Source organism: Mustela nivalis, assembly GCF_964662115.1.
Source record: "Mustela nivalis genome assembly, chromosome: 13".
Taxonomy (NCBI): Eukaryota; Metazoa; Chordata; class Mammalia; order Carnivora; family Mustelidae; genus Mustela; species Mustela nivalis.
In genome coordinates, this window is record NC_139032.1 from 80,630,005 (window position 1) to 80,655,651 (window position 25,647).

The following is a 25,647-nucleotide window of genomic DNA, read 5'->3' on the forward strand; positions in this document are numbered from 1 at the left end:
CTAAGTGACTTTACAGACCGGCGAATGCAGAAGAGCGGGAAATGGCACAGTTGTCTGCTGTGTGCCAGGCCTTGTGCTGCCCTCTTACTTGGTCTGTCACTCCATTTCGTTCCCATTTCACAGAAAAGAGACCCAAGGCTTAGGTTAAGTCACAGGCTTAAGGTCAGTGGGCCAGTGCAAGGCAGAACACAGATCCAGCCCCTTGTCCGCCAGACTCCAGAGCTGTCCCTGCCTCCTCCTGATCCCATATCGGGGCTGGGCCCCTCCCGGGTCTGAGAGCTCTCTGCAGCCCCCACGGTGAGCGCGGCCCCCTTGTACGTGTGCAGGACAACAGCCGGCGTGTGGAGCACATCCTGAAGCTGTGGGTGATTGAGGCCAAGGACCTGCCGGCCAAGAAGAAGTACCTGTGCGAGTTGTGCCTGGACGACGTGCTCTACGCCCGCACCACGGGCAAGCTCAAGACCGACAATGTCTTCTGGGGGGAGCACTTTGAGTTCCACAACCTGCCACCCCTGCGCACTGTCACCGTCCACCTGTACCGGGAGACGGACAAGAAGAAGAAGAAGGAGCGCAACAGTTACCTGGGCCTGGTGAGCCTGCCGGCTGCCTCCGTGGCCGGGCGACAGTTTGTGGAGAAGTGGTACCCGGTGGTGACACCCAACCCCAAGGGTGGCAAGGGCCCCGGGCCCATGATCCGCATCAAGGCGCGCTACCAGACCATCACCATCCTGCCCATGGAGATGTACAAGGAGTTTGCCGAGCACATCACCAACCACTACCTGGGGCTCTGTGCAGCCCTCGAGCCGATCCTCAGTGCCAAGACCAAGGAGGAGATGGCGTCGGCCCTGGTGCACATTCTGCAGAGTACGGGCAAGGTCAAGGTGCGTGTGTGGGCACAGGTGGGTCTTTGCACATTGTGTGGCCCACATGGAGGCCTGGTGGTGCGTACTAGGTTACCCACTGTCCCCTGTGTCCGAGTCACGGCGTTTAGCTCTCACAGAGGCACCCATCACAGCCAGGTGGGCCCCCTAAGCCCCAGAGTTGTGTCACAGAATGGGGGGCTTTTGTGTCCCTCCTCCACGGTTGGAGGTGGTTGGTAACACACACATGGAGCCGAGGGATGGGGCCGTGGCGTAGAGTGAAGGAGCAGGTTTGAGGGGCCTCTCTGCAGCCCTCGAGGGCTGGCCTCTCCTTGACACATATCCAGTGAGGGAGCATTCAGGTGACATCCCCGACATGTGACGGCCTGTCCTAGCCCCCAGCCTCCCCCTCCCACGTAAGGCACACAGGCTCACAGCCAGGCTCACATACATGGTGCACACAGTGCCTGTGCTGTTCAGCAGTCAGCCCGCTATGGTGACAGCTGTTCCTGGCCCCACAGCCCACGGAACAGGGACTGTCCCAGAGCCATCCGGCAGGCCCTCCTGTAGGGTTGGAGGGTCCCACCTCTCTGCCTGCCCCCCGCTTTCATCTTCCAGGCTGCGCTCAGCCCCTCGCACCTGACTCCGGAGACAAGTAGGCTCTTTCAGGAAGGCCCCCACTGCCCAGCTGCCCAGCACGGTGGAGCGTGGTTCTGTGGGCCTCAGAGGTGGACTCCCACCCCTCCACCCTGCCCCTTCCATTGGTGGGGAGCTACCTGAAGGGGGTTCAGTGGAGAAGGACTGGACAGTGCAGAAGGCCGCGGGTGCTGGCCCATGTCATAGGAGAATAAAACACAAATGTCTTATCTACATTTATGAAGTAAAAAGAAGGAGCCAGGCCTTTGTGCCCTGGACATGGTGTGGTTTGAGAGCCAAGTGGCGTGTGATGGAGGTGAGGGACCGCCATGTGTCAAGGTCCTGAGCCCTCACAGTCTGGGGCAGGGGGAGATGCGGGTTGGGGTCCCAGGCTCATAACTCCCATCAGGGCCCCTTATTCCCTTACCTGTTCCCAGAAGTCTTTAGCCCCCTTTGGGCCCTCTAGAGCGCCCTGCCTATTGGACTGGTGGCCCCCCTCAAGGAGAGGGACTTCCTCAGCATGGTCTCTGTACGGGGAGGGAATGCTGAGTTTCCTCCCCCCCCCCAGCCTTTGGACCTGACTAGGCTGGACAAGCTCTGGTCAGTGTTAGTAGGCTGCTGGGAAACCGAATGAACTGAGGGATCCCCAGCCCCCAGAGAGGGAGTGAGCGAGGTCTCTTCTGCTGCTGTGTCTGTTCTTTCAAGACCCAACCGCAAGGGCTAGGCTGGCCTGGCAATCCGACTTCCTTCTGCGGTGACCTTTTTTTATAAGGCTTGTGGTCCCCACCGTGGAGGGAGTTGGACGCCAGGCTCTAGCTGCCCTCAGTGGGCCTGGGGGATCATTAGGCAGAACGATGGAGAGTAACTTGAGCTGGGGTGATGTGCCTGTGAGCTTCTTCTCTCTGAACACTTGGGAACTAATGGGGCATTCTGGGGGAGAGGCAGAGTGTCTAGTAAGGGCCCTGCAATCCTGAGATAAAAGGTTGTGTGAGTGGGCACCTCAGCACCTTCCTGCCCTCTCCCCAGGGTCCGCCCTCCAGGGCCGTGACTTTGTAGATTTCCTGCCCTTGGACTCCAGGGTTTCTCCCTGCCATCCCTACTCCAGATCTGGCCCAGGTAGCTGTGTGTGGACTTGGACAGGTCACTTTACTATTCTGTGCCTCTTTCCCTTCATTGGGTTTTAGCTCTAAAGAGAGCTTCTCATCCCAGCCTGGGCCCCGCACCCACCCCAGGAGTTGAGGAAGACCTGTGACCGGGAGCCGGAGCCCAGTGGAGCTGCAAGGCCCCATGGCAGTACTTGCCTCTGCTTCTGTGTCCTCAGAGAAGGGGGCCCTACAGCTCATCCGTAGGGCAGGAAGGGGTCCTCGGGCTGTGTGATACCCAGAGAGGCATCAGCCACTCCCCCTCCCGACTTTGGCCGGTAGGTCTCCTGCACCTAGAACTGATTTCTCTATTTCAGGGGCCACTTGTGATTTCAGAGGGCCCAAAGCAGTGCATATTAGTGTGAGGGATTTCCAGGGCACCAGAAACCTCGGCCCATGCTGGCTGCCTTGCCACCTCTGTCTCCCTCTGCTAGGTCTCTGATTCCCTCTCTTCCCCTCCCCCAGGTCCCAGGGTTGGCTGAGGGCTTGAGGAGGCAGGGGCTCCCAAGGGAGGCAGGCTCACCGTACTTCATCTTCAGAGTCAGGAGAGAGGGCATGGGCTCAGGCTCCTTCCAGGGTCTCCCTGTGACACTGTGTAGGGGACCCGTAGACCCCTCAGGTTCACAGCTGTCTTCCAGAAGCCTGGGACCCACAGCGGTGAGGGGCTGCCTCACCACTCAAGCCAAGGACTGTGTTCTCGCCATCTGAGCCATGGCCCACGGCCTTCCCGGGTGTCTGGACAGCTTCCCCCCCGTGGGGCGGCACAGAACAAATCTGTCTGGTGTCGGAGCCCCTGCCAGAGTCACGGGCAGGAGGATCGTGGCAGCTGTTTATACAGTGGAGGGGGGGTGGCCCATGTGTCCTCTTTATCGCTGTTGGCGACGGGAAGGGAGATCCGCTCTGGTCTCCTGGCCAGGCCTGGTCAGGGTTTGAGTCCAGCGGGGCTGACCACAGTGCAGTTGGCTCCCGGCTCCATGTGGCAGCTGGACCCACTCTCGCATCCCCACCTCCAGCTGTCTGCCCTCCGTGGGCTGCCCGTGCTCACCTGCCAGTGGTGGGCAGCCACTGCCCAGAGGTGGGCACCACCAGCGGACCAGCTGCAAGAAGTGGGTGCTTCTGGCTGCGGGGTGGGGCTGGGATCCTCGGGTCCTGCGGTCCGGGTTGCTCACATCTGCTCTTCTCACCTCCCTTCCCAGGACTTCCTGACTGACCTGATGATGTCAGAGGTGGACCGCTGCGGGGACAACGAACACCTCATCTTCCGGGAGAACACACTGGCCACTAAGGCCATCGAGGAGTACCTCAAGCTGGTGGGCCAGAAGTATCTGCAGGACGCGCTAGGTAGGGAGGGTGCAGGCTAGCCGCGGGTGGTGGGAGGCCCGACCCCGCCAGTCCTTACGCCCTCTCGCTGCCTCCTGCCCCAGGTGAGTTCATCAAAGCGCTGTATGAGTCGGATGAGAACTGCGAAGTAGACCCGAGCAAGTGCTCGGCCGCCGACCTCCCTGAGCACCAGGGCAACCTCAAGATGTGCTGCGAGCTGGCCTTCTGCAAGATCATCAACTCCTACTGGTCAGTGCCGCCTGCGCCCCTGGCCCTGCTTGTGTCAGTGTGCCCGCAGGGTGCCGGGCAAGGCCCTCGGGCTCCATCCTCCATGACTCCTACACGATAGAGTGGAGGGTTGATGAGGTCACTGGTGGCCCAGCTGCAACCTCACGTAGCTCCCAAGTGGTGGCTCTGGGAGGGGACCTCCCTCCTGCCTGGCCCCCTGTCCTGGTCCTTGGTGGGCTCTCCGATGTAGAAGAGGGTCCCAGAATCTGTGCAGGACATGGGGTGGAGAATTGATGGGGCAGCGCGTCACCAAGTCTCTTAGCGGGCCCCGTCCGTGGGCCGGCCACTGTCGCAGGTGTCGGAGCCTCAGCGTGGGGAGCGAGGTAGGCAAGGACCCGTCCAGGCACCCTCCAGGGCCAGGCAGATGGCTTCATGCGAGGCCTCTCCGCTGTCCACAGGGTTGCCACCACCACCTGTCCCCTGCGCCATACCTCACTCCTTTCTTGGGCAGGGCCTCCCTCCCCCCGCAGCCCCACCACCACACGCCACCTCCCTTCCTGTTTTAAGGCCTTATGCCTGCCTCCCCTCAGCGGCCCCCCTTCATGGTATCCAACGTGGTTGTCTCACCCCCTCTGAGCACTTCGGTCAGAGGGGGATTGTGCCTATGTCCGGATCTGTTTCCTGCATATACTTGGAACTCCCTGGGGGCAGCTGGATCTGCCAGCTCAGGGCTGGACCTAGGAGGGCCCCGGAATGGCTTGCTGCTCCTGAAAGACTAGCAGAGATAGGCCTGCTTGGTGAGTGAGAGCTGCGGGCAGGGAGCAGAGGGAACAGCCAGAGGCAGCAGAATGGATGTTCCCCTACTATGTCCTCTGCCCCTGGGCTGCACAGGGTACCCAACTAGGGTCAGCCTGGCCCCTTGGGCTGGGCCAGAAGTGATCCCGGGACCTGGTGGTGAGAGACAGCCCTGAACGCTTTGGGAACATACCTCCCGCCCTTGGGCTGGGCTGTGCTTTCACCCTCCAGCGCCCGTTCCCAGGGTAGACTGGGTGTGGGACAGAGGGGAACACCCGTGGACAATTTCCCATTTCCTCTTTGTGATATTTGTCAGGCGCCCAGAGGCACCCTTCTGTTCTGGACAGGCCTTCCACAGATGTCATTGCTCCACAGCTGCCTCCTGGCAGAAATGCCTGGTCTTGGTCAGGCATTTCGAGGGCCAGGACTAGGGATCCTTGGCCTGCTCCTGTCGCTGTCTCTCCGGCATGCTTTTGCGGGTTCAGCCTCATTCACTGTGGAGAGCCTGCTGGGCAGGTGCTGGGCTTATTGGGCAAAAGCCTTGTGAGTTGATTAAGGCTTCCTATGGCCTTGAGATGTTCGTGTGAACTTGGCAGGGCAGGCCCTATTCTCATTGTAAGAGTGAGGGAACTGAAGGTCAGGGAGGGCTGGGCACTTGCTCAGAGCACCCTGAGCTAGCGACAGAGCCAGTGATGGAGCCAGTGACAGAGCCAGTGATGGAACCAGGTGTAGAGTCTGTGCAGTGCTGAGCCTGGTCCTTCCTGGGGTGGGAGGCATCTCTTTTCTGGGTAAAGACCAGGGAAACCACTTCAAGATTGGCCGGTGGGTCCTGACTATAGCAGGCTGTGGGTGCTCAGCAGAGAGAGCCCCCAGCTGGGTGCTAGGACCCCTGTCTACCCCCACTGGCCCCCCGTGGGTGGGTGGGGGTACACTCCCTCCATTTGCCTTCCCGCCGAGAAAGGGGAAAGCTGTCTTGTCATCCTGTGATTAGGCTGTTCCCATCTTGATCATTCTGAGCTCGGCTGAAGCCGTCCAGTTCCTGCACGTGATTCAAGCAAAGGGAGTGAGTCTCAGCAGCCAGTGATGGCATCCAGGGAACAGCGGCCGGTCCCAGTTGTATTCTCCTCCCTGTGCCTCGTGCCTGGTGTTGAAGGCGGAGGGTGAAGCCCCTGGGCAGGCTAGCCACTGCCACTGGTTCTTGTTGGGACAGAGACCTGGCCTTTCTGTGCCTGTGCCCCTCCCTTGTCAGCCCCTTTGTGAAGAGCCCACCTCCCTGCCTGGAGCTCAACTATCCTGCTCCTTCCAGCAAGCCTTCCCTTGGCCCTCGCTGCGCCCTGCTCCCCTGTGCTGGCTAGCTCCCCCGCAGCCCACCTCCCCCGCTCTCAGGCCCAGACCTGGGTCCCTGCTGTGCACCCTCCTGCCCCGGCACCCTGCCCGATGACTGGCTCCCCGTCCTCTGTCCCCTCAGTGTCTTCCCACGGGAGCTGAAAGAGGTGTTTGCCTCGTGGCGGCAGGAGTGCAGCAGCCGCGGCCGGCCCGACATCAGCGAGCGGCTCATCAGTGCCTCCCTGTTCCTGCGCTTCCTCTGCCCCGCCATCATGTCGCCCTCGCTCTTCAACCTGCTGCAGGAGTACCCTGACGACCGCACCGCCCGCACCCTCACCCTCATCGCCAAGGTCACCCAGAACCTGGCCAACTTCGCCAAGTGAGTGCCGGGCACCCCTCGGGACGGAGTCTGGGCGCCGGCTGGAGCACGGGCATGAGTTGGAGTTGGGCGGCGCACGGTCCCCCTGTATGGCCCCGCCGTCCTCAGTTCTTCCCGACCCCGTTGTGCGAAACAAAATCTCCACCCCTCATCCTCCCCCTACAGAAAGTACATGGCATTTGGGTACGTTTCCTTCATTTTCAAAGGTGAGAAGAGGAGATATTTTTTCCTTCTGCTTTTTTGAATTAACATTTTATCATCAGGATTATCCCGTGTACTTAACATTCATAAGCCTCATTTTGCAATGAATGACTAATATGCCTTCCAGGGAGAATGGCCCATGTTTCCATGACCCGCCTGGCATGGTTGGGCTCTCAGGTTGTTTCAGACTGTCCTTGTTTGATGCCGTGAAGGATGTCTTTGCTCAGAAAGCACTTCAGTGTTCTTAGCTGTCCCTTGGAGCCAGTGGGTGGAAACGGAAGGGCTCGTTTGCAGTGTGGATGGGGCCCTATGTAGGCATCTCTGTGCAGGGCTCTGAGTCACATCTGGCCCCAGCCTCCCGGACCCGTGCTTCCCCAGGGAGAAGGAATGTGGGAGAAGTAGCAGAGCAGTGAGAGAGACGCCCAGGCCTCTTGGGAGGGGCCTGGGCTGGGGTCCTGGGAGACGTGCCCCTGCCATGTGTCAGGACGAGGCAAGCAGAGGCAGAGGTGTGGCAGGCCCCGGGAGGGTCCTGTGCCGGCATCCCCGACTCGTCACGTGCCGGGCCAGGGGGAGTGGGAGGCGAGATGCGAGAGGTCACAGGGACTTGAGGTGCAGGTGGGGCAGGGAGAGCCCCTGGACAGCCTGAAGCAAGAGGGAGGTTGGCTGTCCTCCGTTCGGGGTCCTAAACCCGTCAGCCTGAACGTCAGGGGCACGTGGAGGGAGCACAGCAGGCAGCTGGGGGCCGGGGCCAAGAGGGTAGCGGAGGTTCCCGCCCACAAAAGAAACTGTGGCAGAAGTGTTGGGGGCGAGGGGTGGCGCTACAGGAGGCAGTGGCTGTGGGGTCTGGGGTTTCTGGAAGATAAAGTCAGCAGGTCTCACCGGTGAGGAAGCGAGAAGCCGGACACCACCAGACTTCTGGCTCAGCTATCTGGGGGATGGTGGTGTCCCCCCTGAGGATAGGCAGCTTGGTGGCAGGGCCTGGGTCTGGGGCAACAGAGCGGATGTCATTTGGCCAGGCCAGGGGCAGGGTAGGGGCATGTGGATGTGCACGTCCAAAAGCTCAGCAGAGAGGCCTGCCAGACATGCACTGAAAGGCATCTAGACTTCAAGCCTTTGGAACCTGGCGGAAAAGAAGGAGACTGACCAGCAGTGAATGGGGAGTGAGGGCCACAGAGTGTTCCGTGTCCTGTGAGAAGAGGTCCCGAAAAGGGTCTCTGGGCTTAGCCAGGAACGAGGGGGCCCTGAATCAGAACAGATTGGCCGGCTAGGGGAGTGAGTGGCACGGAGGCCGCTGCAGTGGGCGCGGAGGGCTGGGAGTGGAGGAGGCGGAGGGCCTCAGAGAAGGGAGGCTCCTGGGCGGGGCCCCGGAGCTCTTACCCTGCCTGCTTTCCGTCCAGGTTTGGCAGCAAGGAGGAGTACATGTCATTCATGAACCAGTTCCTGGAGCACGAGTGGACCAACATGCAGCGCTTCCTGTTGGAGATCTCCAACCCTGAGACCGTCTCCAACACGGCCGGCTTCGAGGGCTACATTGACCTGGGCCGGGAGCTCTCTAGTCTGCACTCGCTGCTCTGGGAGGCCGTCAGCCAGCTGGAGCAGGTGCCTGGCCCCATGGGGCTGCAGGGGGTCGGGCTGGGCCAGAGGATGCCTCAGCGCTGAAGGGTCCTCCTCCAGACTAATTCGGGGGGCAAAAGTGTTTGCCCACTCAGGTGCTGGAGCCGGAGGTGCCAGCCCAGGCCTTGTCAGCATGCGCTGGGGGGCTCTGGGCCCCATTTCCTGGGAGGGGCGTGTCCCATTCACTTGGCCAGCACATGCCACGGGAGCCCACTTTGTGCACTGGGGCTCTCACTCTGCCTGGGCACACTCAGCAGTGAGTGGACGGTGTGCTCCCTGCCTGTGAGAAATGTGATCATCTTTTGCTGCTTCTCCAGAAATGTCCTTACTTCAGGGTTTAAGGCCACTGACATGAAAAATGTAGACTGAAGATGCGGTACCCCCCCATGTCAGGCAGGAAGGCGAAGACCTTTCCAGAGTTGCCGTTGACCATCAGTTGAAAATCTTACTCCCCAGCCACCTCTAACCCTGCTGCAGCCACCTGGCAGGCACCTTCCGTGACCTGGGGCCCCCCCATTGGCCCCGCAGCCCCAGCCCACACAGTGGACAGGTTCCTGTCGGCAAGGGCCAGGCCTGCAGGATCCGCTTCCAGAATATCTTCTGCTTTCCGGGACCTCACGAGACCTGACTAAAGTAGTTACTGCCGAGACAGAGCTGGAAGGCCTCCCTGCTGCTATCACAGTTTCAGTCAGGGCCCTCTGGTGTGCAGCTCTCCAGATTCCTCTGCTCGTGGGTGAAGTACACACGCAGGCACAGAGTTCTTTTCCTCGTGTTCGTGGTCAAGCGGGAACTTTGGTGGGCCCACAGTATGCATTTCTATCTAACTGCTGAAAGTCCTGCCGCATCACCGCTGTGACCTGGTGGCCGCACACTGTCTGGAACAGGAGCACACAGGCCACCGCACTGTCGCTGGACTCTCGGGTTCATCCCAGCGCTCTGCTGCTGCACTCTTTCTGCTTGCGGGAGTCCACTGCCCTTTGGCTGCAAGAGGCACCAGAGGGGTCACTCCCTATTGGCCACTGCCTGCTGAGTTCCTGAGCCGGCCTCCGACCACTACATCCGCTCCAGCAGGTGGAAGCACGGATGGTGGCTGCTGCCGTCATGGCTGATGCCAGTGCAGCCAGGATTTGAAATTGAGCTGTCTGTTTCTCAAGTCTGTGCTGTCTTGACAACATGAGTTTCACACTTTCCTTCTGCACAAAGTCCTGGAAGCCAGTGCATAAGTAGAGGGCATCCCAGAAGCCTCTCAGAGAAGGAGCTGTCACTGTGGCAGATTCTGGGGTACCCCCTGGGCTCCCCTCTCTGGGGCACAGGGATAGGACAAACCCGGGTTGAAGGCTTGGGCTGGGTCACCATTTTTCCCTTTGTGCTTTGCGCCCCTCTCTCACTCCCAGAAATAACTGAGAGGCCTGGGAAAAATGTTCATGTGCAGATTCCTGGCCTTCCCAGCCGCTTCCCAGACCTGCTGGATCTGACAGGTGGGGGAGGGCAGGGCCTGCCTTTCCAAGGGGCTCCTCTGCAGCTGCAAAGCACTTGGCCTTCCCAAGTGGCCCCCACAGATCACACCTGCCTCTTACTGTGTGTTTGCAGAGCATCATATCCAAACTGGGGCCCCTGCCTCGAATCCTGAGGGATGTCCACACAGCACTGAGCACCCCGGGCAGTGGGCAACTCCCAGGGACCAACGACTTGGCCTCCACTCCTGGCTCTGGCAGTAGCAGCATCTCGGCTGGACTGCAAAAAATGGTGATAGAGAACGACCTCTCTGGGTAAGACCTGCTAGGCTTACCGGGTATTGTGGGGTACGCATGAAGGCAAGGTGCGGCAGTCTATAGCCCGTTGGGGAGGAGGACGTCTACACAAATGTTTATAAAATAAGCTAGATGAGACTTGAAATGTGTTACGCAGGCTGTAGTCAGTGAACCTCCATTGGGAAAAATCAGGGAAGGCTTCTTGGAGAAGGTGGTGCCATAGTTTGGGGCTCGTGAGGTAAAGGAATATTTCCATTGGTGGAAAAGGCCTTCTACGTAGAGGAACTAACACAAAGACCTGGAGAAATATGCTCTGCTGAAGAACCATTTGGTCCCAAATACGTCTAGATTACCCAGTCGTGTGTTCAGAATACTCTGTTGGTATTTCCTGCGTCTGAATCAACCTCCAGAAGTAGCACTCAGGCATGTGCAGGGTGACTGACTGCAAGGCTCTGAGTCTGGGAGCTCCAGAAACTAGGGGAGGTGTCGGAGGTCCAGACCACAGTCTGAGCTCTCGCCCCAAAGGCACAGTGACCTGTAAATAAAGCAGTTGGTGGACAGGGAGGCAGAACGTTCTCGAATATTAATATCAAAATGAGGATGTTCCTTTGAAAGACTTGGGTTTATGGGGAACTATTTCTGCCCCACTCATGCCCTCCCCTGCAGCAGCCATTTTGGGCCAACTTGTAAGGACAAGGCTAGACAGCAGAGCCGGGAGTCAGGTCCTGTCTTGAGGCGGTGGCAGGCCTATAAGCAGGCAAGGGCACTGAGATCAGGAACCTCGGGGGTGTGGTGTGCAGGACTGGAGGCCAGGGAGGAGGCCAGCGGTGCAGAGGCCTGGACGCCACTTCCCAGCTCCCTGTGAGCCTTGGGCGTCCATTCATTCAAGCTGCCGAGCGAGACAAAGCAGTTTTGGTAGAGTTCAGTTCAGGCTGAGAGGGAGCCCGGCACCTCTCCATCCCAGGCTGGGCCAACTCCAGCCCCCCATAGTCGAGCCCCCATCTGCTCAGAGCTCTCTTTACCCCACCCCTACAACCTCCTCTCCGAAGCCCACCTGACCTACCACATTGTGCTTTCTAAGGAGCCCGCTTCCGGGGAGGGGCCAGGGAGAGGCTGGGGCACTGGGGGAAGGGTACAGCCTGCCTCTGCAGGTGCAGACCTTCCCTGCCTGAGTCACACCTCCTCTGATTCCTTGTTTTTGCCAGGAACAGCAGCCCCCGCCTGCCAGTCAGACAAAGGTGGCAGCAGGAGGCTGGGCGGGGTAGGGGTGGAGGTGGGGGGGAAGGCTTCACTAGGTCCCCATTCTGGTTGTCAGTCTGGGGAGGAACAAGAGGGAAGAGGCTGCAGGAGCCCCTGTGGCTTTGAAGTCAGACCCTTCGATAGCAGAGAGCCACTGCATTGTGGGTTTGGGTTTAGCTAGGGGGAATTTTCTAGAACACTCCAGGCCGCGGCACCCAATGTCCCAAGGTGTAGCTGAACCAGGAACGGATGTGCCGGGCTGCCTGGCCTGGAACTAGCAGCGCCGGCCCCTAGAAGGAGGTGCTGTGCAGGAGCGGCTGTCCTGGCCGCCCAGTCCCTGAGGTGGCCTCCACCAGGGGCTGCGGCCGGGGCTGTGGTTTGGTGCTGCAGCCAGGCCACTGGTTGTAAGACCAGCCCACTTCTGCAGCCCGCGCACCTCCTCTCCCCTGCCCTGCCTCCCCCTCCCCCCGCAGCCCCGGCTCGTGCTCAGGCTGCCAGGCCCCGGCAGGCTGGCGGGGTTCTTGGTTTGGAGCCGCCTTGGCCGCACTCAACAGCTCTTCTCTTCCCCCTTCTTTCCCTGTGTGTGCTTGTCTCCCTGCAGTCTCATAGATTTCACCCGGTTACCGTCTCCAACCCCCGAAAACAAGGACTTGTTTTTTGTCACAAGGTCCTCCGGGGTCCAGCCCTCACCTGCCCGCAGCTCAAGTTACTCGGAAGCCAACGAGCCTGATCTTCAGATGGCCAATGGTGGCAAGAGCCTGTCTATGGTGGACCTCCAAGATGCCCGCACGCTGGACGGGGAGGCGGGCTCCCCAGCGGGCCCCGACGCCCTCACCGCCGATGGGCAGGCGCCGGCATCACAGCTGGTGGCCGGGTGGCCGGCTCGGGCAGCCCCAGCGAGCCTGGCAGGGCTGGCCACGGTGCGGCGGGCAGGCCAGACGCCGACCACGCCGGGTACCTCCGAGGGCGCCCCAGGCCGGCCCCAGCTACTGGCGCCACTCTCCTTCCAGAACCCCGTGTACCAGATGGCGGCCGGCCTGCCGCTTTCACCTCGTGGCCTGGGCGACTCGGGCTCCGAGGGCCACAGCTCCTTGAGCTCCCACAGCAACAGTGAGGAGTTGGCAGCTGCTGCTAAGCTGGGAAGTTTCAGCAGCGCCGCTGAGGACCTGGCACGGCGGCCCGGGGAGCTGGCACGGCGGCAGATGTCACTGACTGAGAAGGGTGGGCAGCCCACGGTGCCGCGGCAGAACAGTGCCGGCCCCCAGCGGAGGATCGACCAGCCGCCGCCGCCGCCCCCGCCGCCACCTCCCGCGCCCCGTGGCCGGACGCCACCCACCCTGCTGAGCACCCTGCAGTACCCGCGGCCCTCGAGTGGAACCCTGGCGTCGGCCTCGCCTGATTGGGCTGGCCCCGGAGCCCGGCTTCGGCAGCCCTCATCCTCGTCCAAGGGTGACAGCCCGGAGCTGAAGCCTCGTGCAGTGCACAAGCAGGTCAGTGGTGCTGTCCAAGGGCAGGCTGTGCTCTCGGGCTGCCGGGCCGTCATACCCCACTCGTGTCGTGCTGCTCCTCCTGGTCATTTCACCTGTCCTCAGCTGCCATCCCATGCTGAACAAGGCCACACGTGGCCCCATCCCACCAGCCTGCCACGCATACCACCTCTCCTCTCCCCCGAGGCCCACCGGTCCCTGCCGGAATCCTTGACCAGGAACAGTGTGGCCTTGGGGTCTCTCTGCCAGTTCTCCCAGGGGCAGCTGGGGTCAGGGAGAGAGGGGAGGGGTCCATTTATCTCCAGTTCCGGGCCCCACCCAGGTTAGGACCAGACCCCCAGCACCCCTACCTTTGTGCTCTGAGCTGGCCTCCAGGACTTTCCTGTCACCCTGGGGCCACACACAGTACGTGGGACAGATGTGCTCTGGGTTGAATGCCTGCCCACCCGCCGGGCCGAGCTCACTTGCTCTCACCTGGGTGGCAGAGAGGGGCACTCAGGCCACCTGGGCTCCTGACTCTGCCCAGGCTGCCATCAGGAGTGGGAATTCCTGAGTCGGGGACTGTATCAGTAACTGTCTGGCCGGTTGGAGGTCCCCTACCCTTGCAATGTCCCTGAGCCACTTGTCCCTGTGACTCACCTGGTGGCCCCCCCCCCCGCCTCCCTCCAGACCCTCACAGCTGTGTTTCATTGTAGGGCCCTTCACCTGTGAGCCCCAATGCCCTGGACCGCACAGCCGCTTGGCTCTTGACCATGAACGCGCAGTTGTTAGAAGACGAGGGCCTGGGCCCAGACCCCCCCCACAGGGATAGGCTAAGGAGTAAGGAGGAGCTCAGCCAAGCAGAAAAGGTAAAGCCGGACCCTGGCATTTCGGGGTAGGGCGGGGCTGCCTGCCTATGGCCACTGGCAACGTTCTCTCCCCTCGAGCCCTGAATGAGAGGTACTGCTTGTTCCCTGCGCATGGCCAGTCCCCTCTCCACCCCTGGTCCCCCATACGGACGTCAGCCGTGGACTCTGGAAAAAGAGCAGCAAGAGGAATTTCACTTAGAGCTAAGAATTCCTGTACCGGCTGCACGTGAGGCTCGGCTGGAGATTGTACAGAATCCAGATTCTGGTTCCTAGTCCTCAGACCTCTGGGAACCCCTTCCCTGAGTGACCAGGCCACCGAGCTTCTGTGAGGCTGGGACTTGCGGGCTGGGAGTGCCAGAGAGGCACATGGAGACCGTCATAGGGAGTTTCGTGCATGAGGGGGCAGAGAGGTGTGGTTCCCCGAGACAGCGGGGAGGGCTGTCCCCAACCAGGCCCCCCACTCTGGGTTTGCACCTATCCAGAGCCTGGCTCTTGCCCAGTTCCTGTCTCCACCAGGACATGAGAGAGAAAGAGCCAGGTAAAGGGTCCAACTGCTACTGAGAGGTTTTCTTGCCGCTGGGGGGAAAACAGTTCTGAAATACCCAGACTCCACCCACCACACACATCTAGCAATTAGTGGGGCGGTGGGGGGGCTTCTGTCCTCCCAAATTCTGCCCGTTGTCATGGCAACTGCCGTGTTCCACAGCTGGTTCTTGTGTCCTCCTGCGGGCCAGAGCCCAGAAGACGCAGGACCCAGCGCAGAGCCACCCCAGAATGGCAGCCACTTCTTCCACTCCCCTAGATGCCCTTGCCTCAGCCCTGGGAAAGCCTTTAGCAGCCTCTCAGGCGAGGGCACGGAGGTCAGGGGGGCAGCTCTCCCTCCCCCGGCCTAGGGTGACGTTCACGTCCATGCTGCATTCCGCCACCCTCCACCATCCCCTTAGTCCACTGCATCCACCTGCTTTCACCATAATTACGTGAAGGGGGCAGGGCGACACGGGGCTCGGTGCTCCAAGAGCCAGAGTTCGGTTGGGCAGCAAGTTGGGCCAGCCTTAGCGCTGACTCCCTTTGTGAGCCTGGGGCTGGGCTCTTGCACCTCTCGGAGACCCAGAGTCCCGTCTGTGACTTGCACAGGTCAGGCTGCAGCTGGAGTGCCCTCTTTTTCCTTGCCGTTCCGTGGCTGAACGAGCTACTGCTTCTCTTATCCTCTCTGCTGCTAACCCCCACAGGCAGATCCGGGGGAGACCTTTTTCTCTCGAGCTCCCTGGAGACGTGGCACTGCCTCTGTCAGGAAGGATGCTCTCTACCCGGCTCTGGTGGCTGAGCAACACTTGGGACGGGCCGGGGTCATCTGTCCTGCAGCCAGGCTCTCCTGTGGGTCCAGCTTTGCTTCAGGAGCTTAGCTTGGGCTGGGGCTGGGCCTCTGACCAGCATCTGGACTTGCTGCCTTCCAACTTTCGGGTGGTCCTTTGCCAAAGTCCTAGGCTTGCATTGCCTAGGACTCCAGGAGAGGCTCCCCCTGCCTCCCCAGTCCCATATTGTCGCAGCACCCTGGCCCCCAACCCCTTGGTGTCAACCCCACCTTACCTTTAGCCTCTCTGCCCCCTCACTTCCCCATGCCACTGCCCTTGCTTTATGGTCGAGTAGAGGCTGGGAGGCTAGGGTCTCACCCCACGGGTCAGTCCCCATGGGATTGGAGAACCTTCTGAGGCCTTGGTTCCCCCTCCTATGGAGTCCCTATCTCTCAGGGCACTGTCAGATCTCAATATATTCAAGAGTGTGTTTTAACATTTGTTTATTATTTTTAAAAAACTCAGTGCTCTAGTTCAATCCTTGCTTCTGAGATTTAGGTTTGAATCTTCATTCCCTCATAGCTGTAAGATCAGGCTGCAGGGGTGGGAGTTAGGAGGGGAGGAGCCCTGGACGGGGACAGGCTTGGAGTCTCACCCTGGCCCTTCCGGCTGGGCCCCGAAGGCATCTCCTCACTGTGTCCAGTGGGCTGAGGTGGTGAAGACCGCTGGTACATCCCGAGCTGGGCTCCCTCCCACCCTGCGCTCCTGCTCGGGCTCACGAGGCTGTGCTCTCTGTCCTGGGTGCTGTGCCCATGGCACGCTGCCCTCCTGGTAGGACCTGGCGGTGCTGCAGGACAAGCTGCGAATCTCTACCAAGAAGCTGGAAGAGTATGAGACCCTGTTCAAGTGCCAGGAGGAGACGACGCAGAAGCTGGTGCTAGAGTACCAGGCGCGGCTGGAGGAGGGTGAGGAGAGGCTCCGGCGGCAGCAGGAGGACAAGGACATCCAGATGAAGGGCATCATCAGCAGGTGAGGACAGCCTTCTCCTGCTCTGGGCCAGTTCTGGTCCCGCTCCCCACCCCCACTCACACACACAGTGGGCAGACCTTTGCACCGCCCTCCTGAAGGGAGGAAGGGCTGATCAGCTGCAGGGGGAGATGGGAGTGGAAGGAGGAGAGTGTCCCAGGGGACAGGGACAGTGTGGCACAGGCCTGGAGGTGGGAAGCAGCCTGGGGCGTGGGGAGCCCCGCCATCAGTGTGTACTGATGGTAGAATGCAGAGTTGGATCCAGCAGGAGGTCAGCCAAGGCCAGCTGACATGGCCTGTGACCCCTGGAAGGAGTTCTGTGCTCTTGGGGAGCACTGTCAGGGGAGGTGGGATTGGAGGTGCCAGGAAACAGTGAGGACCCAACTCAGGGCAGGAAAAGTGGGGATAAGTCAGTTACATTCAGTGGGTGAAGGAGAAGGAGGCAGAATGACCCCAGATTTCTACCAAGAGCATCGGGGTGTCTCGGTGCCAGTTGCTGAGATTAGGGTCCTTGGGAGTTTAGGCATCTCAACCATGCCAGTTTGGGATCTATTGAGTTGGAAGGTGAGGGATCCAGCAAAGATCTCCATTGGCTTCGATGCTGACTCTCATCTCTGTTGATGGCTTGGATATCACATGCTGTCTCTGTCTGCACCCATGGGTGGGGCAGTACACACTCATTCATGTCTGTAGGTGGGGAGTGCAGTGAAGATGTAGCATCCTGGCCGTCCCATGGTGTCCCAGTCGTGATGTTCACTTCTTCACGACAGTAATAGGTTGAGGAGGACACGCTGTGGGTTTTGCAGCTTGTTTGTTTGCATGATTCAAGTCCGTCATCTGGACAGGCTTTGCAGGCCTGCCAGAGCCAGGACGGTTCTCCCCCACCGCCCTCCTTCATCCACTATAGTAACCCTTCCCAGGTGCTTCCTCTTTAGGCTGCCTGTTTCTCTGCTCCTAATTATTGTTTGCTTCGCTTACCTGTGGGTTTGTTCATTGTTAAATGGTTAGCATGAGCAGAGGGCCTATAACTGGGCTGACTAGAAATCCACCGTTCACTTGACAGCCAGCTCTGTTCTCAGCTCTCTTCATGTGTGTGGTTTCAAGAATGGAAATGCTTCTCAAACTAACCACCACCTCCTCATCCTTTCTCTTCTCTGAAGGGTGCGTGGTCTCTGAATTCAGTGGTTTGCTTAATACATTTATTTCTACTAACCCATCCCGCTGTTCTTCCTCCCTAATGGAAATGTTGCTTATCGATTTTGTTGGTAGCATGGTTTGAATTCTCCTATGTTATTACTAGTTTTTTGCCTACTTGTTAAGTGCTCATTGTTCTATTACTTACTGAGAAAAGAATATTGAAGGTTTTAATCGTAATTGTGGATTTGTGTATTTCTTTTTTCTTTCGTTTTTGCTTCATGTACACTGAAACTCTGCATCCACATCTAGGATTGTTATGTGCTGGTGATGAACTGGCATCTTTATTGTTATAAAATCACCTTCTTTATCTCTCATAATACTTTGGAATCTACTTTGATGTTGATTTTAGATATACCAACTTTATTCTGAACCAATCTGTGTCTTTCTATATAAATAAGTTTCTTTTGTAGACACCTTTTCAGTTTTTGCTTTTTATCTAATCTGGCAGTTATTTTGCCTTTTAATTGGAGTGTTTAGACCATTTATATTTAATGTAATAATCAATATAATTGGGTTTAAATCTCTTTATCTTGCTACTGTTTTCTATTCCTACCATCTGTTCTGTTCCTTTTTTTCTGCATTCTTTTGGATTGAGCATTTTTATGATTGTATTTTATTTCTTACTGGCTTATTAGCTATATCTCTGTCACTTTAGGGCAAGAGTTGGTGACTTCCCATAAAGGGGCAGATAATAAATATTTTAGGCCTTGCAAGACCATATGGCCTCTGTAAGTGTTCAGCCATGCTATTTGAGCAGAACTGTGCGTGTGGTGTGGCTATTTACAAAAACAGGCAGTGGGCCCAGTTGGGCCCTGTCAGACTGTAATAGTAGGGATTCTGTCATTACTTTTGTTCCTTCGTATTTAAACTGTCTTTATTCTCTGGCTTTTTTTAAGATTTTTTTTTTTATTGTTGATTGCTGATAATTTGATTATGATGATCCTTGGCATGGTTTTCTTCATGTTTCTTAGGTTTGAGCTCTTGAATCTGTAGGTATGCCATCCTTCCTCTAGGAATCCCATCCTGTATACATTAGGCTGCTTTATATTATCCCACATTACTCTGAAGCTCCAGTGTGTTCTTTTTAAACTTTTTTTTAAAAGACTTTATATATTTATTTGACAAAGTGAGAGAGAGAGAGATCACATGTAGGCAGAGGTAGGCAGTGGGAGACGGGGAAGCAGGCTCCCCGCCGAGTGGAAAGCTTCATGCAGGGCTGGATACGGGACTGGATGCGGGGCTCTATCCCAGCACCCTGAGACCCTGACCTGAGCCAAAGGCAGAGGTGTGACCCACTGAGCCACCCAGGTGCCCCCTTTTTATACTTTTCCCCCTCCATTATATATCAGGTGATTTCTATTCCTGTGTCTGCAAGATTAATAATCATTTCTTCTTCAGTGTCTAATCTGTTATTAATCCTACCTAGTATTTTTTCATTTCATTTCAGATACTGTATTTTTCACTTCCAGACTTTCAGCTTGGTTTAAATTCTGTCCATTTCTCTTCTCATCATACTTAGGCTTTCCTCTGTATCTTCTCAAACACGTGGAATATATTTACAATGGCTGTTTCAACTTCTACTAATTCTGTCGTCTGTGACATTTCTGAGTCTGTTTTTATTAATTTTCTTCCTGGTTATTGATTCTATTTTTCTCTTTCTCTTACGCTTGGTGATTTTTGGTTGGATGCCAGACATTGTGACTTTTATGTAGGTGTGGGATATTTTATGTTCTTTTAAATATTTCTGAGGCTTTGTTCTGGGACACAATGAGGTTATTTGGAATTAGTTTGATTCTTTGGAGGCTTACGTTTAAGCTTTGTTGGGGTGGGTCTGGACAGCCTCTAATTTAACCTAACCTGGCTCCACTTTCCTTCTGGGGAGTCTACTTTATGTCCCCGTGTTAGTATGTCTTTCTACTCTGCCAGGTAGGAGTGTGAGCTCTCCTTGGGGTTGTTTATTCTAATGTTCCCGTGGTTCCTGCCCCAGCCTGGCTGTGTTCTCACAGGCCTGCAGACCCATCCCCAGCTGAAGAATCAAGGGGAACTCTCAGGAGATACGTGGACTTTTCCCTGTGTCTTCTTCTTGGGCACTGCTTCCCTGACTCTCCTCAGCTCCATGACATTACTTCCCTTTTGTTGGACCGGGACACTCCAGGCCGTGAGCGGGGCTCAGCTCACGCATTCCCTTTCCTTAGGACGCACTGCCTGTTGATCATAGCCGGGAAGCCTTTTTTTTTTTTTTTCCATATTTTCATTTGGATTTCTAGTTTCTTAGTATTATTGTTTGATGGCAGGAGGGTAAACCCAGTCCCTGTTTTCCCACCAACTGGAAGCCCATGTCTCTCTCCCCTAGTGTAATTTCCCTTCAGATTGACGCCATTTGGTGCCCCTCTGCTCCCTGGTCTTCCCTCCCTACTTCCTATAGGATTTACTCAGTGTCTGATCTTACTGTGACAAGGAACCCCCCTTGGTGTGGCCCTTCACCCCTTCCTCCTGGTCAGTGCTCCCTGACTGCTAATCCTGTTGACTTCGCACAAGGCCCCATGGGTACTTGCCCTGGCACAGTTGACCTCCCCGTGCTCCTTCTGCATCAGGGGCTCCCCCGGGGGTTAGGTTACAGCTCTGCAGGCCTGGAGAAGTTGTGCAGGTAGCAATGGGCACGAAGCCCTGGGAGCAGGTGAGCTTGTCTGAGAAGAGTGTGGGGAACAAGAACAACGGGCACTGGGACTGACCCCGCAGGGCCCTGACATGCTGGGGGCAGGGGCAACAGGCATCGGCAGAGTAGTGGCCTGCCAGCTAGGAGGCAGACCCAGAGAGTGTGGAGTCCAGAAACTAATGCAAGAGAGTCAGAAGGTAGGTATGAGCCACTGTGATTGACAGGTGCACCACGAGGTGAGGCCAGGAGGGGTTTCAGGGAAGGAGCAGCTGGTGACAGACACACACGTGCCTTAGCTCTGGGCTTCTGCACACGGCATTCCTCCCATCTCCCCTACTTGTTACTGCACCTTCAGACCCCGTTGATACCCCAGGACAGTTACCTACTCCCTGTTCTCATTCCCATGGCCTCCAGGCCTCCCGTGCGGGGCATGGCTGGTGTCTGCCTGTCTGTATCCCTGCCACCTTGTAACTTTGAGTGATGGAGATCTCTACTCATCTCACTATGTCGAGTGCCGCACCTGTCTTAGCGTAGTCTTGGTGAATGTGGGTGGGTGGAGAAAGCCCTAGAGCCCTGCAGAGTTTTAATCCTCCCCCTATGCCATAGATTGGATCTTCTGACACTACACCCCCTGCCTTGCTCTGGGGGGCGGTGAAGATCTAACCCCCTCCTCACCTACTGTGGCTCCTGGAAGAACATCCAGAAATGGGCACCTCCAAGGGCTTCTGGGGAATTTGGGAACAGAGTCTGGAGCAGGTTAAGTATAAGAAGGAACAGACCCATCTCTTATCAGTGGTTGGAGGCCCGCTGAACGGGCTCTTCTAGTATGTGCCCTCTGTGCCCGTGTGATGGCTTCTTCCCACAAGCCCCCTCCCCCCGCCCCAACTCCTTAGCTGCTCCCTTGAGTGCCAGCTGGACTGTCCTTCTGGTCTGGTCACAGGCTGATGTCAGTGGAGGAGGAGCTGAAGAAGGACCATGCTGAGATGCAAGCAGCGGTAGACTCCAAACAGAAGATCATCGACGCCCAGGTGGGTTCTGGCCCTTTGGTCAGCCGGAGGTGTTGAAGGACCTGGGGGAAGGAGCGGGCTGATTTGGACATCTCCTCGCCCCCAGTCATACCCCCACTGTAAAAGCTGAGGAGGGACAGGAGGCCAGGCTCTCTGACCCGAGAAGTCTGGCTTCAGGGTCTCAGTGGATCACAAGCTCACTAGCACAGGCTCTGGAAAGGGTGGGGCACCTTCTGCCCTACTGGGGTGACTTGGTGGGTACTGACCCAAGAGTGGAAGCTTTCAGGAGGGGACTGGGGACGGCATGGGGTGACAGCAGGCTGGGCAGACAGAGCAGAGGGGCTCTAGTTCAGAACTGTGGCTTCCCGGGGGACTGAGAGAGCAGGCCCAGAAGACACTCTGGCCTCCGTTCGCCTTCCCTGCACTCCTCCCCCTCACTCACCCAGGAACAGGGCCAGGCCTTGCTCAGATTCTGAGCAGCACGGACCAGCCAGGAGCTGTGACCTCTGTGTCACTTACACGCATGTGAGCGAGGGCACAGACCTCGTACCCTTATACCTGGTGGACAACACCACTGGGCCGCTCTGGGGAGAAGCAGTGATGTGAGAGACCCAGGAAGGCTGGCTTAAGGTCTCGGGCCACGGCACTGAGGCCACCTGCTCCCCGGCCTCCTTCCCACACACCCACGGCCCCATGACTTCAGCCCCTTTCCCGCCCTTCACATGCCCTGGGCTCCCGGTCCTCCCCACCGTCAGCCCTGGGAAGACCCCTGTCCCAGCACAGCCCCCTGCGGCCCCAACTGATGCGCTCTTTGCCCCCAGGAGAAGCGCATCGCCTCGCTGGACGCCGCCAACGCCCGCCTCATGAGCGCCCTGACGCAGCTGAAAGAGAGGTACAGCATGCAAGCCCGTAACGGCGTCTCCCCCACCAACCCCACCAAATTGCAGATTACCGAGAACGGCGAGTTCCGAAACAGCAGCCACTGTTAACCTGCCCGAGGAGGGAGGACTGTGGTGGCGCGGGGCAGACCTCAGCCCGGGGAGCCCCAGCGCGGGGGCGGGAGGCCCAGGCTCCCCCCCCTTTCCCTCCACCTGCGGTCCAGGAGGTGCCACGGAGGGAGCCTCGACAGACTGGCGCGGCGCGGGCCTGCTCCCCTCTCCTGGCCCGAGAAGCGAGTTCGGTGCAGGCCAAGGAGACTGCACGCTGTTGAGGGGATGGCCTGGTGGGAGCAGGGGCCTGCCAAAATATGTCTCTGTTGGTTATTGAATTTGGTGTGTGTCACCTTTCTTTCTTGACCTGGCCAAGTGCATGTAGCCCCTACACCCTCCCTCGGGAGGGAGCAGTGCAGAGGGGAGCACCGCAGAGGTGGAGGACTGAAGAGGCGGGGCCCCGGCTCGGGGCCCCTGCCCTGGGGGACTTGCCCGTTGCTCCCGGTCGCTTCCCGGGGCTGCCGGGCCAGTTGGCAGGCAGGGAGAGGGTGGGAGGGATGGAGCCATCAGAGTTCCTGTCCCCACAGGGCTCCGCCCTCAGCACCTGCCCCTGCATGCAGTCCTTCCGGGGACCCTTCCTGGCTGTGAGGAACCGAGGACTTCCCATGTACCTGTCCCCAGACTCCCTAAATCGCCCCCCCGCCATTCATGTTGCCAAATAGACCCAGTGAGGATCCTGGCTCGCTCTTCTGGGCCCTCATCTCTGTGGAGAGGATCCAGAGCCTCCCTCCCTTGCCCCCTGGGCCCAGGTTGACCCTCCGGGCCTCCCCAAAGCCAAAGATCTGGGCGGAGCCAGCCCAGATGGCCCTGTGCCTGGTACCCGCCCTCCTCCCGGGGCTGGCGTGCCAGGATGTGGTGGCCGCGTGGGGAGTGGCCAGCTGGTGCTCACCCCAAAAGAAAGGCCGACCTTCCCTGATGGATGGTGGAAAGAAAGTCTGATGCCAGCAGGCCCTGAGAAGGTGGATAACTGTGATTTTTTTTCCTTTCACAGTATGCATTAGAAACAAAAGCCCGCTTGCTCGCTTGCTGGAACACAGGGGCCTTTTAAATTGAGCGTGCGCACTGCATGGGAAATAGCAGCCCTGGAGGATGTTAGCCTTGCTCCCTCTCCAAGACAGCAGCGGCCTGCACCAGGCCCCGTGTGTGCGGCTGGCTGCCTCCTCACCCTTCCCGGGCCCCCAGCCGAGGACCCAGGCGCTGCAGACAGGACAGGGGCACGGCTGGGGCTGGCTTTCCCCAGCTCTAGGCTGTTCTGTGGCTTCTCAGCCCTCCCTGCTCCCCCCTCTTGCGGGAAATAGGTGGGCAGGGGCTTGGGTCTGTCTCAGTCCCTCCTGTCCCTGCCCCCAGCCCTGGGTAAACTCGGGCCAGAGCTGGTTGTTTGCCCAGCCGCAGGGCCGCGGAGCCACCCCCTCCGCCTCAGCCTCGGGAAGCCGGGGAGACCCTCGGAAAGAGCCTGAGCCCTTCCCGGCCCTGGGACTGGAGGCCTGCGGCTGCCAGGGGCCGAGGTCCCCGCAGAGCCCGCCGGGTCGGGGAGTGCGGGAAGGGTGGCCCAGATCGTGCAGCACCCCGTCCTGGCCCGTGTCCCTGGAGGGGCCTCTCAGATGCAGCCTGCAGTTCGGTGTGGCCAGAGATCGGCCGGTGAGGCGAGGGCAGGCCCCCCAAGGGTCACAGACCTCAGGAAGGAAGGCCGTGGGGGCTATGGCGCTGCCCCCACTCTTGCCCACACAGGCAGGGCCCAGCCCCAGTGACGTCCTCTGGTTCGGTCTCCTCCCCTCTTCCCCCCACCCCTCTCCCACCAATGCCTCGATGCCTCGTAGAGCAACCTCGGACTGAGCGCCTCTTAGCAATACGGGGGAGGTTCCCGGGGCCCCGGGTGGAGGAGGCCAGCGCGGGTCTGGTGCTGGCGGCCCTTGGCGTGGGTTGTGAGCTCTCAGGCCGAGAGCCTTATTTACTTAGTGCAAAAACTGTAAAAGTGTACAGACTCTTCACAGATTTTTATCTGAATTGCAAGTCTGACAATTTTTGTAAATGTTCTTGGTGTTCGACTGTAATGTAACTATTTCACCTAATGGTTGTACATAGTCTTTAGTCCTGGTGCTGCCGAGGGCTGCCCGGGACCGCTGCTCTCCGATGGTGTGTATTTTATTTTTTAATCTAGAGAACAGTATTGGGCAGGAAGAAGAGGTTTGGGATCGGGTGTTGGGGTTTCCCTACCCGCGGCATGCACTTGCTGGCTTCGCAGCGTGCGGTCTGGATGGGTGGCTGGGGACATGCACCCTGACGGGACCAGCAAAGTGGCTTCTGTCCCAGCCACGCAGAACCCTTGTCCCAGGGTTGGGCCGGTTTGTCTGAGGGCCAGAGGGAAGGGGAGGGAGGGAAGGCAGGCCCTGCTCTGGTAAGGTAAGCCCCAGGCCCAGTGGGGCCCCAGGCCCAGAGTCTGCCAGAGACAGCTAGCGCTCCTCCCCTGCCAACACAGAGAGGCCTGACTTTTTTGCTTAACTCTTACGTTTAGGGTGAAGGAAACTGCCAAACTTCCTATAAGTGAAGACTTTTTTCCGACTGCCCAGAAAGGGGGGTGGGGAACCAAGACCAGAGCTCCACCCCCCCCTCCCCCCAGAGCATCTGCCCCGGGGTACGCCTCTCTCCCTGCCCCCCGCCCATCCGCGGAAGGCAGGCTGTCCAGGGAAACAGACCCTCTTTTCTACACCTTTGGCCCCAAAGCCACCCCCAGCCCCACACCACCTCCTTGTTCCCCCTTTTGTAAGTATGTGAAAAAGAAAAAAATGCAAACGTCGGAGTCTTGGCTGGAGGTCCTCCTTCCGGCTGTGACTTTTAACCATGTAATAATGTACAGAGAAAGTTGTTGGTGTTCTACAACTGTGTGGCTGTGCAATTTCTGTACATTTGCAATTAGAAATATTAAAGATTTATTTAGCTATTTTAAGCCTGACTCCTCTCCCTTCAGCTATGTCTCAGGAGATTTTCCAGGGCTGACTCTTGAGTTGCGGGCTTTACCGAGGGGCGGCAGTGCGGGGTTCACCCTGGCAGTAGTCGTGGACAGGGGAGACTCCCAGAGCACGGGGAGCTGCGCTCTCCGCTTACCGAGTGAACGCTGCCTCCAGCAGGTGGGGTCTCAACGCTTAGGGAGCGGACTGGTGCCATCTGCAGGGCCCTTCCTGCCCCAAGAAGCTCCAAAGAGAGTTCTTTGCTGGTCCCACAGCTCCGGGGGACGGCATGGCTCCTGCACATCCTGTGGCAGACACCATCTCCTGCCTCGCTCGGATGCTTTCTCCAGGGGAGGGGCAGGAGTTTGGTCTGTGTCACCAGCAGGTCAAGGCTGAGCGGCTAAACCAAGCTTCGAGTGGCTGGAAGGCCAAAACGCATGTGGCTCTCAATGAGCCGGACCCGTTTGCAAGGCCCCACCCAGGGTCTCTGAAACCAAGCAGCCCCCAGACCCCTTCGGCTGCACCCATGTAGGTGGAGGGGGGGCATTGCAGCCAGGGGCTGACTCAGCAGGAGCCAGGCCCCGCCCAGTAACCCCAAGGGGTCAGTGCCGTCCTGTTCACACCTGGCTGAGAGGGGGCATGGCCAGGCCTCAGTCCATCCCCTCGGAAGGGGGGCCAGATACAACAGGGGGCAGGGATGTGTCTCATC

The 25,647-nt window shown here is 58.5% G+C and overlaps 1 protein-coding gene across 16 annotated transcripts in view; it reads left to right on the forward strand.

Moving 5' to 3' along the window:
* The window catches only part of DAB2IP (DAB2 interacting protein), a 185,530-nt gene extending 160,593 nt beyond the window's left edge, over positions 1–24,937 (forward strand). For 10 of the 16 annotated variants that reach the window (XM_082695332.1, XM_082695330.1, XM_082695329.1 and 7 more), the window contains 11 exons: positions 327–881; positions 3,835–3,979; positions 4,063–4,207; positions 6,450–6,686; positions 8,285–8,486; positions 10,092–10,270; positions 12,093–12,981; positions 13,674–13,826; positions 15,954–16,147; positions 20,938–21,025; positions 21,826–24,937. In XM_082695332.1, coding sequence (XP_082551458.1) covers positions 327–881; positions 3,835–3,979; positions 4,063–4,207; positions 6,450–6,686; positions 8,285–8,486; positions 10,092–10,270; positions 12,093–12,981; positions 13,674–13,826; positions 15,954–16,147; positions 20,938–21,025; positions 21,826–21,993 — 2,955 coding nt within the window. In that variant the 3' untranslated portion in view covers positions 21,994–24,937. The remainder of the gene's footprint in view (positions 1–326; positions 882–3,834; positions 3,980–4,062; positions 4,208–6,449; positions 6,687–8,284; positions 8,487–10,091; positions 10,271–12,092; positions 12,982–13,673; positions 13,827–15,953; positions 16,148–20,937; positions 21,026–21,825) is intronic. The other 6 variants (XM_082695331.1, XM_082695327.1, XM_082695326.1 and 3 more) reach the window with 3 other exon arrangements.
* Positions 24,938–25,647: the final 710 nt, after the last annotated feature.